The 12,140-nt window shown below is 44.1% G+C and overlaps 2 protein-coding genes across 3 annotated transcripts; both read left to right on the top strand.

The window, feature by feature from the left end:
• Window positions 1-1,227: 1,227 nt before the first annotated feature.
• On the top strand, window positions 1,228-6,654 carry LOC108937102 (myosin regulatory light chain 2, smooth muscle minor isoform-like). Its single transcript, XM_018756865.2, has 4 exons — window positions 1,228-1,321; window positions 3,667-3,882; window positions 4,892-5,053; window positions 6,096-6,654. Exons 2-4 carry the CDS (start codon window positions 3,699-3,701, stop codon window positions 6,266-6,268), a joined length of 519 nt encoding a protein of 172 aa, XP_018612381.1. The 5' UTR covers window positions 1,228-1,321; window positions 3,667-3,698; the 3' UTR covers window positions 6,269-6,654.
• A 1,125-nt stretch (window positions 6,655-7,779) lies between these two features.
• fastkd3 (FAST kinase domains 3) lies at window positions 7,780-12,091 on the top strand. 2 transcript variants are annotated; one of them, XM_018756783.2, is made up of 7 exons: window positions 7,780-7,858; window positions 8,212-9,684; window positions 9,790-9,875; window positions 10,337-10,511; window positions 10,736-10,805; window positions 11,174-11,288; window positions 11,588-12,091. In XM_018756783.2, the coding sequence occupies exons 2-7, from the start codon at window positions 8,247-8,249 to the stop codon at window positions 11,684-11,686; spliced, it is 1,983 nt and encodes a 660-aa protein (XP_018612299.1). In that variant the 5' UTR covers window positions 7,780-7,858; window positions 8,212-8,246; the 3' UTR covers window positions 11,687-12,091. The 2 variants fall into 2 exon arrangements, with proteins under 2 accessions (XP_018612299.1, XP_018612298.1); XM_018756782.2 differs by having other exon boundaries at window positions 11,174-11,669.
• The last annotated feature ends 49 nt before the right edge of the window (window positions 12,092-12,140 follow it).

Raw genomic sequence — 12,140 nt, 5'->3', positions numbered from 1 at the left:
AAAGCTGGCTTGTCTTTGGCTTCCATTCAATTAATAATACAATAATACAACTAATACTTTTAAATACAATGAAAATAAAAAGTGTACAAATTATATAAAAATACAAATAAAAATGAAATAAATGAGTAAACAACCAATGCAGTAAAAACTAAAACATTGTGATACTCATGATAGCACCTCACTGTCTTTAACCCTGCTTTATTTTTAATATGCTCATTTTGGCTTTCAGGTGTTCTTGCTTTGTAGATAATCCATTCGTTCGTCCATCCATTATCTATAACTGCTTGTATATGTCAAGGTTGGGGAGGTATACTGAACCTGTCCTGGAAGAAAAGGGCATGAGGCAAGATACACCCTGGTTGGGACACCAGTGCATCAGAGGGTAACCACACACACTCACACTCACACTCACACTCACACACACTGACACACACTCACACTCAATTCATTCACACACAAACATACACACTAAAGGCAATTTCAAATCACCAGTTCACCTGAAGCACATGTTTAGACTGTGGGAAGAAACCAGAGCGCCTTCAGGAAAGCCACGCGAACACAGGCAGAACACGCAAAATTCCACATTGAAATCCAAGATTCAAACCTGTATCCAAACCCACATCCCAGCAACTATACAAAAGAAGCACTGCCTATTGGGCTTCAATTTTCTTCTCAGAGGGTGACATATAATCATATTCTTTGTTGATCTTGAATTTCTGCACCACAATGTTTCACAATGCATTGTCACGATGTAATGATGTTATGACTGCAAACACTTTTATGTTGTACAAACCGGGCAACACAGTGGATAAACACAGTAGTTAACAAAAATGTTGGCCCTTGTCTCAATAACAGTCATTCAACTAATGATATATTGATATAGAGTCACAGTCACGCTTATTAGCGATGACGTCAATTCACAGGCCACACTCGAACAGGAAGTTCACTACTCTCTTCCCTAAATGGCCATTTCTCAAATGTAAGACGTAGACAAGCTGGAATGTGCCGGACTGAACCAAACGAACCACACGGGGTTCGCCATTTTAAAAGAGTAAAAAGAAATGAATTATTACCGAAAAATCATTTCCAAAAACACAATATAAAATGTTAACAAAGCATAAAGTGCATAGAAAAAATGCAGATTTAAACATAAACGTGTTTTGCCGTTAATTGATGTGGCGTTTACCTCCATGTGCTGCCGGTGGTACAGTTTCGCTTCCGGTAGCCAACCGCTCCCTGTGCCGGAAGTCGGGCGGTGGCGAAGCGTCGCGGCTGTCAGGGTTGAAAGGAGCTGCTCTTACTTGGCTGTCCTGCCTTTCAGGTACCTCTCGCATCTTCCTTGTTTTAATAACAACGTAATACGGACAAAAATTGTTTAACCGCGTGCACCGTTTTTATGCGAAGCAAGTGGAGCGGTGTGGCGGTCAGAAGTTGAAGCTGCGACAGAGAACTTTTGTTTTGCCGTTGCACTGCGGAAGTATGATACTGCAAATCTAACTTTGAGATAAATCTTCCAGGGGCATAGAGTGTAGACCGGATTGAAGTTATTTTTCGATGTTTAATTTTCATAAGTAACTGGTTGTACAGTTATGAATCGTAACTTGGGTTCAGTTTCCACCTTCAGCCAGATGCAGATCTTTGCCCCACAGGAGCATTTGTGAGGAAGGTGTGTGATGGGGGGGGGGATGGAGTGATGGGGAAATGAAGGCTGTCAGTTTGGGGGGATTGGTTATTTCCGTGGAGGTTTGACTATATGAGGTTTTACTATATGAGATTTTGATGGAGTGCGAGTGGTATTGGGGCCTGATAGAATGACTGACAAGTGAAGTCATTCAGATTTATTCGGACAACCACAGGTGTGGTGTTTAGCATGCTTGGAATACCTTTATAAGGTTGGCCCGTGGCTCTCCCGCCTTTATTCATCATAATGGTGTGTTTCCCCATTTACAAGTTTTAGTATCACTTATAAATGTAATGCAGAACATTGTCATATGACAGAACTTTTTCATACTCTGGTTTTACTTTATCACGGACACCCAGATAACCAGGAAGCAGCTGATGCTGAGTTAAACTGTGGTTATTACTTTTTTTTTTTTTTATCTCTATCATGCAGGCTATTACAGAAATGCACTGAGATCAAGTGATGAAATGTTCACAGGTTACTGACCAGTCAGAAAGATGAACTATAATATATTTTCGAGTGTGACGTGAAAGGGAAAGAGCAATATGCATATTTTTAAAAAACAGTTGCAGTTCATCAATGTGCCATAGTCAGAATTCATTGTTGATCAGGGTCGTTCAGCTTTCTGTTGAAGTAGCAAGATGTCATTTTAACGTTTCTAATACGGGGGGAAAACTAATTTGTCAAGTCGGTAGTGTTTTAGGCATGTCTGCTTCTGTATTGGTGTTTATTGTTGTTTGAACTGCTGTGACGTTTCCCATATGCTTCCTTGGTGCTGCTCAATAGGTGAGCTCTCTGTTGGGGCACTTGTTCTTTTAGTTGCTGATAAACTGTGTTCGCCCAGTGTTTCTGGTGCTTTGCTGATGTGGCCTACATGGAGAACGATTAGATGCACAACCACAATACAGAGTGTAGTGCTGTGCGTCAAGGGTAAAAGATCTCCGTCTCGCGCGAGGGTTGTGGCATTCCCAAAAACGGCTATACAGGTGTATCTCTTCAGGCAGAGGAGTTTTGGTTCATTACATTGAAGGAGAAAACATATTTCAGAATAACACTTTTTTAAAAAAAAAAAATTGGGTTACATAAGGTTATGCACCTTTGAGTGACACGGATCTGTCTGGTCATTTTGAAAGTGTTGGTTTTGCTTTGGAAAATGGTACCTGTTTTCGCCCCAGCAGTTTTTCCTGCAGTGCATGAAGGAAGCGGGCAAAACTAGGGCAGCAACGTTGCCTTTTATAGCCATGAGCGACACCACTTTGGGGAGTTGTTTCCACATTATTAGATTTGTGCTTGCCAGGACTAGAGGAACCTGACTGTTAAAACACTATTTTTGCTCATTGCATGACCCAGTCTGTTTAAATTAATGGCTTTGTTGGGACGAAGGGTGGCGGACTTGGGAGCATCAAGTTCTCTTGTAAGTGCCATAGTTGTGTCTATTGTTGAGAAATTGGGAACATTTGGTGGTTTCTTTATGATAACTTTGCAGAAGCCATTCGATGCCTTGCTGAAAGCCCACATCAGGGCTCATTTTCTCTGGCTGCAGTGAGTCAAAATAAGGATTACATTGGGTGCCGGTGGGTGGGGCTCTGGTGCCATTGTGAGGTTGTCCAGGATCTTTTTTGGGTGATGAGCAGAAGTAGGAATGAACAGTCAGCTGTTGGTCCGATTGATCAAAATAAAACATGCTGCTGAGTGGCATTCAGAGGAATGGCTTGCTCTGATAAGTGGGTGTGGGGCAAATGTGCTCATTTTTCTTTGCTTTTTTGCCAGCTGCTTGATCTATTGGGACTTAACAACTTTTTAAACATTTATAAAAGGGAGGTATAACTTTCCCTTTTTGAATATATTTATATATGCTTCCATTTTGTTTGGTGGCTGTGCTCTTGAGTTTTGTATTGAAAGTACTGAAATTATGAAAATGAGGTAAGAGAAAGGTGTTCCGTAAACTAACTTTTTTTTTTTTTTTTTTTCTTTGTCCCACCCAGGTTAAAAACAGCAAAAAAACAGATTGGTCAAAATGTCGAGCAAACGGGCCAAGGGAAAGATCCCTAAGAAGCGCCCTCAGCGCGCTACTTCCAATGTCTTCGCCATGTTTGACCAGTCCCAGATCCAGGAGTTCAAGGAGGCCTTCAACATGATTGACCAGAACCGGGATGGTTTTGTGGACAAGGAAGACCTGCATGACATGCTGGCTTCATTGGGTAGGTACATGTGGAGCAGCTGGTACACACAAGCACTCTCTGCAACCTTCATGAGGTTGAGTTTGACACATCTGATGTAGTATTTTTGAGGAATCTTTAAGGAACTTTGGCAAGGAATGTGGTTCCTCCCACAGTTTATGGTTGGAATCAAGTCCATCAGGTCTCCTTATCAGTTCAAACCGTATTAATTGTAGTGGAGGCAACTTTTTGTTTTTTTTTTTTTTTTCCTGGTTTGAAGTGATATCCTGAGATTCTTCAGCAAAGTTGTTCAGCAACATGCTTCTGGGCTCCCAACCCTTGTCAAAGTTCTGTGTTCCAAGTAAGATTAATCATTTCACAATCCAAAAACATTGAGGCTGAGCTATAAATAGAAGTGATGTCCCATCCATTCTGAAATCACCCTTCCTTTGAGTTGGGGGGCCTTTTTCCATGTCCTTTTATGGAGCCATATGATGGTCATTAGCCAGTGTGGACCAGCAGGTCTGTTTTATTGCCTGAGGTGTTGCAGGGGAGCAGTTTGTTGAGCTGGAATGTGGACTTTGAGTTGATGTTTCTGTGAGGAGGGTGTTGTCTTTGCATGTTTGCTGACATAATGTGCTTTTCGTAACACCTCAAAGGCAGTGCTCAGTGTTGTCTTCCAAAATTAGTCTTATAGATGTTAGTCTAGATGGATGAATTCAGTCCTATTCCACTCCTGGCATAGGAGGTATCCATTATGCAACCTCTGGGTAATTTCTCACACACACACACACACACATCTTCAGAACCGCTTGTCCCTTACGGGGTCACGGGGAACCGGAGCCAACCCGGTAACACAGGGTGTAAGGCCAGAGGGGGAGGGGACACACCCAGGACGGGACGCCAGTCCGCCGCAAGGCACCCCAAGCGGGACTCGAACCCCAGACCCACTGGAGAGCAGGACTGCGGTCCAACCCACTGCGCCACCGCACCCCCTCGGGTAATTTCATATTTGCATAATATTGATTGTATACCTGTGCTTTATTTCCAGGCAAAAACCCAACAGATGAGTACCTGGAGACCATGATGACTGAGGCTCCAGGTCCCATAAACTTCACAATGTTTCTTACCATGTTCGGGGAAAAACTGAATGGCACAGACCCTGAAGACGTCATAAGAAATGCCTTTGCATGCTTCGATGAGGAGGGCACAGGTGAGGCAGAAGAGATGCTAGTGCTGTGCCTTTTTTGTGGAACAGATAACCTTTCTGCATGTCCATCAGGAGCCATGCTATGCAAAGGCATAAGAAGCTCTAATTACCACAAAGCAGTTCTTTGAAAGCTCTTGTTCATGGCAGCTATGAGGGGTGTATTTGGATGCAGCTACTGGGGGAAACCACAGCTCCGTTGTGCTGAAATGCTGCAGTGAAAAAACATTTTCAGAGATGAGGTCGTCCCAGGGGGGAGCTTTGTTATACTGCAGGAAGTCTGTTCCTTTGTGTTGTCACTGGCCATGATTGGCCAACATCAAAAATGGTCCCCATGAAAATGCTTTTAAATGTGAATAACTACCTTGTTTAATGTTACAATGCAAGAAAAAATGTTTTTATAGTTAGTTCAATTTCGAAGCTAACAAAATTTGAAAACTCGCAGGTAATTGATAGAGCTTGAAAGAAAGAAATGCAGTCCTTATAACATCTTTAGTTTTCGTTTAGTCTATAGTTATTCAGATTTGGCTCTCTTTTGGTGGAATGAACTCCTGTCCTTCAGAAATGCTGAATCCTTCCAGCATTCAAGAGGAGTCCAAAAATGCATTATTCTGGCCCAATTCTCACCTGATCTCTTAACAGCTAAAGAAATTTGCATCACACCAAGTGTCATGATTATCTTTGCATTTAATATACAACTCAACTTCTGTAAGCAGCTACTTCAGAGATGTTTGGCACAAAAATGGTCATATCAGATCTTTGATAGTTGTTTCTGTATCTAAACTCTTGTTCAGTATGCTTCTGGTTACTCTGGGTTTTATGTCACTTTTGGAGAAAAGCAATTGTGAAATATAAACATAGATGATTGCAATCAAGTTTGGGAAAAAAAAAAAAAAAACTGAGATCCAGTGTGAATTCACCAGACTTAATGCTCAGATGCCATGGCCTTGCGAATGAGTTTGACACAAGGAGGTAATCCTTAAAAGGTCTCCAAGAGGATGGCATCTTCACAAACGCACGGTAGTTTTAAGCATCTGTCTCCTGGCAGGTTTCATCCAGGAGGACTACTTAAGAGAACTGCTGACAACCATGGGCGACCGCTTCACCGATGAGGAGGTGGACGAGTTATTCAGAGAGGCACCCATCGACAAGAAGAACAACTTCAACTATGTAGAGTTCACCCGCATCCTCAAGCACGGAGCCAAGGACAAGGATGACTGAATGAGCTTGGAGGATCTGTAATTTCTTGATTTGTGTTTCTATATAAATATATACCTTGTTTGGTCTTTTTCCCCAGTTAGATCCTGCTGTTGTAAGCCTTAGCTTTCAGCCAAGCTCATGCCAAAAACAAGCACAACTAAAGGCATTTCTTAAAATGGGATTTATGCACAACTTCAGTTTCAGCCCCCGCAGATTTGCACATCTGATTACATATGTCATGAACTCTCTGCAGAAAAGGTTTCATAAGTGGTATAAAGTCACTCAAAATGTGAAAACTGGGGGAATCTCATCTACGGAAAGGAGCTCTTAATTTAATGGCCTGGTTTAGCTGGATTTTTACATTTTGTAAGTTTAAACTTTTGAAATAAAACTACTCTGTCAACTCATAGGTATTTCTATGTGGTCTCCACAATGTTTTGTCCTCCGAACGATATGCCGATTATCACAATGATGGACAAAATTCAATCTTCTTTCTGGTGTCTTCCTAGCCTTTCTGAGCTGTGACCATCTTTTCAAGAGTCTCATCTTTACATGAATTCCAAAGTATGATAGACCCTAAGTCTGATTATTTTTGATTCAGGTAAAAGTTCTGGTTTGATCTGAACCAAGACCTATCTGTTTTCCTGGTGTTTACAAAGACTGCCTCTGGCATCACAGTTCAAAGGAGCCCAGCTTTTTTTTTGTCCCGTATTTTAAAGCTCAGATTTTGCATCCATCTGAAATAACACTTGGAACAATTCAGCAGCAGCGTATAAATGCGGAGGCCTCTGTGGAACAGACACCCTCCATTCCCCCTCTGGAATGTCTTCGTGTTGGGGCAAGGATGGGGGGGAGGGGTTGGGCCACCTGGTCACCCAAACGTGTGGAAACATGATGTGAAGCAAATCCCAGTAGAACTTGACATTAGGAGGGAAAGGATCTCCAAATGTTTTGTGTCTGAGTGGAAGGAGTGTTTGACATCCGCATTTTCGTGTTTTTGTAAGATAGATGGTATTAAAAATATTCAGCAGAACTTAAGTTAATATGAAACATGACAATGTATGCAAGAAGTTTAATTGTACTGGTATTTAATGTTCCAATAAAGGAACTTGCCCACCGCAAAAGGAGTATAAGTGCTCAAAAGTAATTTTAAAGAGAAGGAAAAAAAAACACAAGGGGTATTCCTACAACTACATTTACTTACTGCTATTTTTAAACGCGTTCAAGCACGACGAGCCGAATGTACATGAGTGTCTAAAGTATCGGTGCACATATTCTTAAAAATTTCTTTGCAATCCCTCTGTTCTTAATTTTTGTGTTACTACGTAAAGTTGGCATATAAACGTCTCAGTAACCGTCCAAGTGGTAACAAAAACTACCCCTTCTGATTTGCGCATGCTCAGATCAGCGCCACCTGAACCCGGAACTAAATTCAAATTAGCGGAACAATATTTCTGTGATCATAGTCATGAACTCGGAAGTAATAATAATGTCACGGAACTAAATCTATTTGCGTCACTGTAAACCCGGAAGTGATCATAGTATTATGGAACCATGCACTGGATCGGTTAAAGTTAACTGCATTTTCATGCGGTGCATCTGTAGGAGATGGTGAGCTATTTTGTTTCACTTTTAAGTTTTGCCTCGGAATAAAGTTTAAAAAATGAAGATACGTGAGATTCAGGGATTCTCTTTCTTAAGGAAAGACATGCAACACACCAGGTTTCTGGGGTAAACGACACATGATGATCGTGTCATGTCATGTCATGATGACGATGTTGCTGTGTTTCTGTCCTAAGGTAGCAGTTAGTTGAAAGTTAATTTGTGATTTTGCTTGGCAAATGCTTTAGATACCACCCCCTTTTTATCATTCTGAGTATGGTGTTCTTCACGGATCAATGGCAAAAATGTTTGTGAAAATACTGTTAGGGTTACGACTGACCCTATTGTATTTTGCTGCGCAGATTCACTGCATCCCCATGGCATCCTTATTAACATCATGACGTTCATCTTCATGTGGGGCCTTCACAGGCAGAGTCTGCGGGCTCTTCGTGGAGTTCCGTGCCTTTCTCAGCTTCTGCTTGTGTGCCCCGGAGCCGCATGCTCTCGGATCGCCCGTGTCTGCAGGCCGTCCGGACTGGTCTGTGGTGCTCTGCCTTTTGATGGCGGGAGGGTGGCTCTTTCCACCATCATCCGAGACCCACTGACACTCGGCGTGGGGTCTGTGTGTCTCCACGGAGATGCCACGCATCGGTTCCTCCTCACCCAGTCACCTGGCCCCACCGCAACAGATGAGCACACGTTTGTGGGCCGACTCCATGCCTGCGACTCTTCCAAGCAGCTTCTCCGGCTGCTGCAGTCTGCGGCGGTGATGATGTCTGACACGATGGCGGCCGCGGTGCTGCACCGTATAGCGGACGTGGAGCGGGAGGGCCGCGGCCTGAGGAACCCCGAGATCCTGCAGACGGATGAAGTTGGGGAGATCTGCTGCCAGCTGGAGCGCGAGTCCACGCGGCTGACTGATGCGGGGCTGGTCTCGGCCCTGCTGGCCTGCACCCGCCTCTACGTGGACCCCTGGAGCACTCTGATGGTGCGACTCATCTCTGAGAGCCAGGAACGGCTAGACCAGGAACGGCTGACAGCGGCTCACCTATGCACCCTGGGGGAGGCGCTGCTGGCCCTAGAGGGACCCGGCTGCGGGATGCTGCACCAGGTCATGGAGCAGGTGGGGCGACAGTCACCCTCAGACTGGAGCCTAGACGAGCTGATTGCCGTATACGGCTTGCTGCAGAGCGGGGCCAACGCAGGCAGTCGCTACCAGGAGCTCCTGAATGCTATGAACACCTACACCGTCTCTATAGCTACGCAGCTTGACCCTACTGCCGTGAGCAAGGTGCTCAGCGCCCTGGTGGTGCTCAACCAGACCCAGGCCCTGCCGCTGGTCATCAGCCTCTGTAAGAATTCGGTGAGCCACGTGCCCCGGTTCTCGGACGCAGAGCTCACAATTGTCCTGGGAGCCCTGATGCACTTCGGTCACAGCGAACGCTTCTTCGTCGAAGCCCTGGAGAGGCGCGTCACCAAGACGGCGTTCACAGCGCACCCGGAAACGGTCTCCAAGGCGATGCAGTATTTTGGCCGCCGCAACATCCTTTCTGTGCCCGTCTTTGATGCAGTGGCCGAGAGCTTCGTGTACCGGGCGGACGACTACAGCACCAGCCAGATTGCCAGGCAGATCATGCCCTTTGGGAAGCTGGGATACCTGCCACCTAATGGCGCATCGCTCTTCCGCAAGGTGGAAGCCATCTTGCACTCCCGCTTCTCGCAGTTTCAGCCCCGCACCCTGCTCAACCTGCTCCACTCCTGCACTTTGATCGAGAGGTTCCCTCTCAACTTTGTGGCCAAAGTCTTCAGCCCCTATTTCCTCCAGCAGCTTCAGGGTAGGAAGTCCCTTAGTGGCCAAAGATTTAAGGCTCTCTGTGGTACGATCCAGGTCCACAGTGTTTTGCTGCCCATTCTTACCACGGTGTTTTCATGTGTTTTAGAGCAGGGTACAGGCATGGATAGGATTGTACTCTCACAGCTGACGCAGATCTACTTGACTGTTAAGTTGGAGTGCCCTTTTTACACGGTGAGTTAAAGTATTTCTGCTTGCACCCAATGTAATAATTAGATTTATTATTCTGTTGCTTAGATGAGACTTTTATCCGAGTTTATATATACAATTTATATGGGGCCAGCAGGTGCTGTACTGGTTGGACATGCTACCTTTGTACTGAAAGTACCTTGGTTTGAATCCAACCTCCTGCTGTAGTACCCTTAATCACAGTACTTGGACTGAAGCAATACAGTAAAAACTACCCAGATATATAAACAAGAAAATCATTTTAAGCTGCTTTTGAGAAAATTGAGGAAAATGAAATATAAACAACACTGTATGGTTGACTGGGACAGTTTGGTTGAGTATGTTGCACTGAGGTCCTACAGCAGGGGCCCTAGTGGGATGTGCAGGAACAAGGAATATGTACGTGCTGATTCATTCTTCAGCGATGCTGAAACACTTGCTACTTTTTTTTTTTTTTTTGCTCTCAGGGACCCAACCTCTACCGTAACTACCGTGTGAAGTCCTTCCTGACACCAGGCCGGTCCCTGGAGACCCCGGTAGAGATGCAGCTCTACAACTCTGTGAAAGCCGGCCTGGTGAACCTGTTTGGGGCCCGGTCCTACTTTGCGTCACGTGTCCTCACTCCGTACTGCTACACTCTAGGTAAAACACAGCACAGGGGAATGCACGACTTATACAAACCGCACAAAGTGTGTGGCCAATAGTTCATATGAATATGGGAAGAAAGTGCTTACATTTGCAGAAGTGCAAAGTCAAATTGTGTTGTAACACGGATAGTGAATTTGTGTATTATCACTTGTATTCATAAAGCATATGTTTACTGGTTGCTGTAAAAAGATGAAGACTTCAGTTTTTAATTGTTACAGATGTGGAAATAAAGCTTGATGAGGAAGGATACGTGTTGCCAGCCAGCAGTATCGAGGAAGTCTTTAAGAGGTATTTTTTTCTCTTCTGTAATAACACGCATGACATATACTTTGGTTTTTATTCAGATTCAAAGACAGTTTTTTTTAAACGTACTTCATCTGCAGTATGACTTGTCAGAAGACTACATAGTCATCCGATTAGCTGCAGTTTCCAAAAGAAATGCTGTTGTGAGACAAGTTGGGGTTCTGTAATCCTGCATTTGTATCTAAAGCTCTTCATCTGTGGCGGAATGTCCTTTCATTTACTCTGAGCTGTATGTCACCGAGAATAAAAATGTTGCCAAATTCATAAATGTAAAAAGGATATATTTGGGTGTAATTAATCACTGAATAAGCAACAGGAGGTCATTCATTAGTGTCTTTGGCCCTGATGTGCAGGATAGCCGTGTGCATCGACGGTCAGAACCGGTTCTCGACGAACACGAGGAAGCTCCTGGGCAGAGAGGCCATGAAGCAGAGGCACCTGAGACTGCTGGGATATGAAGTTGTGCAGGTAGGAGTTAGGAGAGCAGTTTGTGTCTGTTCCGCTGGGACCTTAAATCTGCATGGTGTAGAACGTCAGTTTTCTCTGCGTGCTGGAAACAGCGCAGGACAGCATGCGTTGTCTTCTCCCTGAGGAGCCCTGGGTTCCCCCCCCCATTAATTTAAATTTTTTCAGAACTTGAAATATTTTTCCTCCTGCTGTTAATTATTCCTGAAATCCATTGTTTCAAGGATGGACTGTGTTTACATTTGCATGTGTCCAACGTGTGTCATCTAACTCTACTGAATAACCTGGTCTTCGTTTTGCAGATTCCCTTTTATGAGTTTGAGATGCTATCAAGCAAGGCAGATATAGTGGAATACTTGCACAAGAAAATTTTCCCCCGCAGCTACAGGCTCAGCTGGTGATTGTCCAAGGGCAGTCGAGCAAACAGGAAGTGTGACAAGCATCCTGCCTGAGACTGACTAATCCAATGTTTGCTTCCACATTAATTGCCCAACTGGGCAAACAAATCTTTCCAAAAGGTCCTTTTCCTCCCTGCTCCTTTTTGAACTCTTGATGTTTTGGAGGATAAACACGAGTCTCCCGTCCAGGGATGTGTATTTATATGCGAGCATCCTATGGTCAGAAGATTAGATCAGAGGATGCTCATGCTTTGATAATTTAAGTTGTTGTGGGATTTTATTGTAAATTATCTGACAAAATAAAAGTCCTGTCCACTCTGGTTAACATTCATTGTAGTTACCAGGGTGATTGTTCAAAGTCAGGCAAAGGACTGCTGTGTAAGATGAAAACTTTACTTCCAGCAGGAACTAGAGCTCCTAGAGGTAACATTAACAGACCAAGATCCTTACTCCACAA

The sequence above is a fragment of the Scleropages formosus genome, chromosome 9 (assembly GCF_900964775.1).
Source record: "Scleropages formosus chromosome 9, fSclFor1.1, whole genome shotgun sequence".
NCBI lineage: Eukaryota > Metazoa > Chordata > Actinopteri > Osteoglossiformes > Osteoglossidae > Scleropages > Scleropages formosus.
The sequence above is the reverse complement of the archived record's forward strand: the minus strand, read 5'-3'. Positions and strand labels throughout refer to the sequence as shown.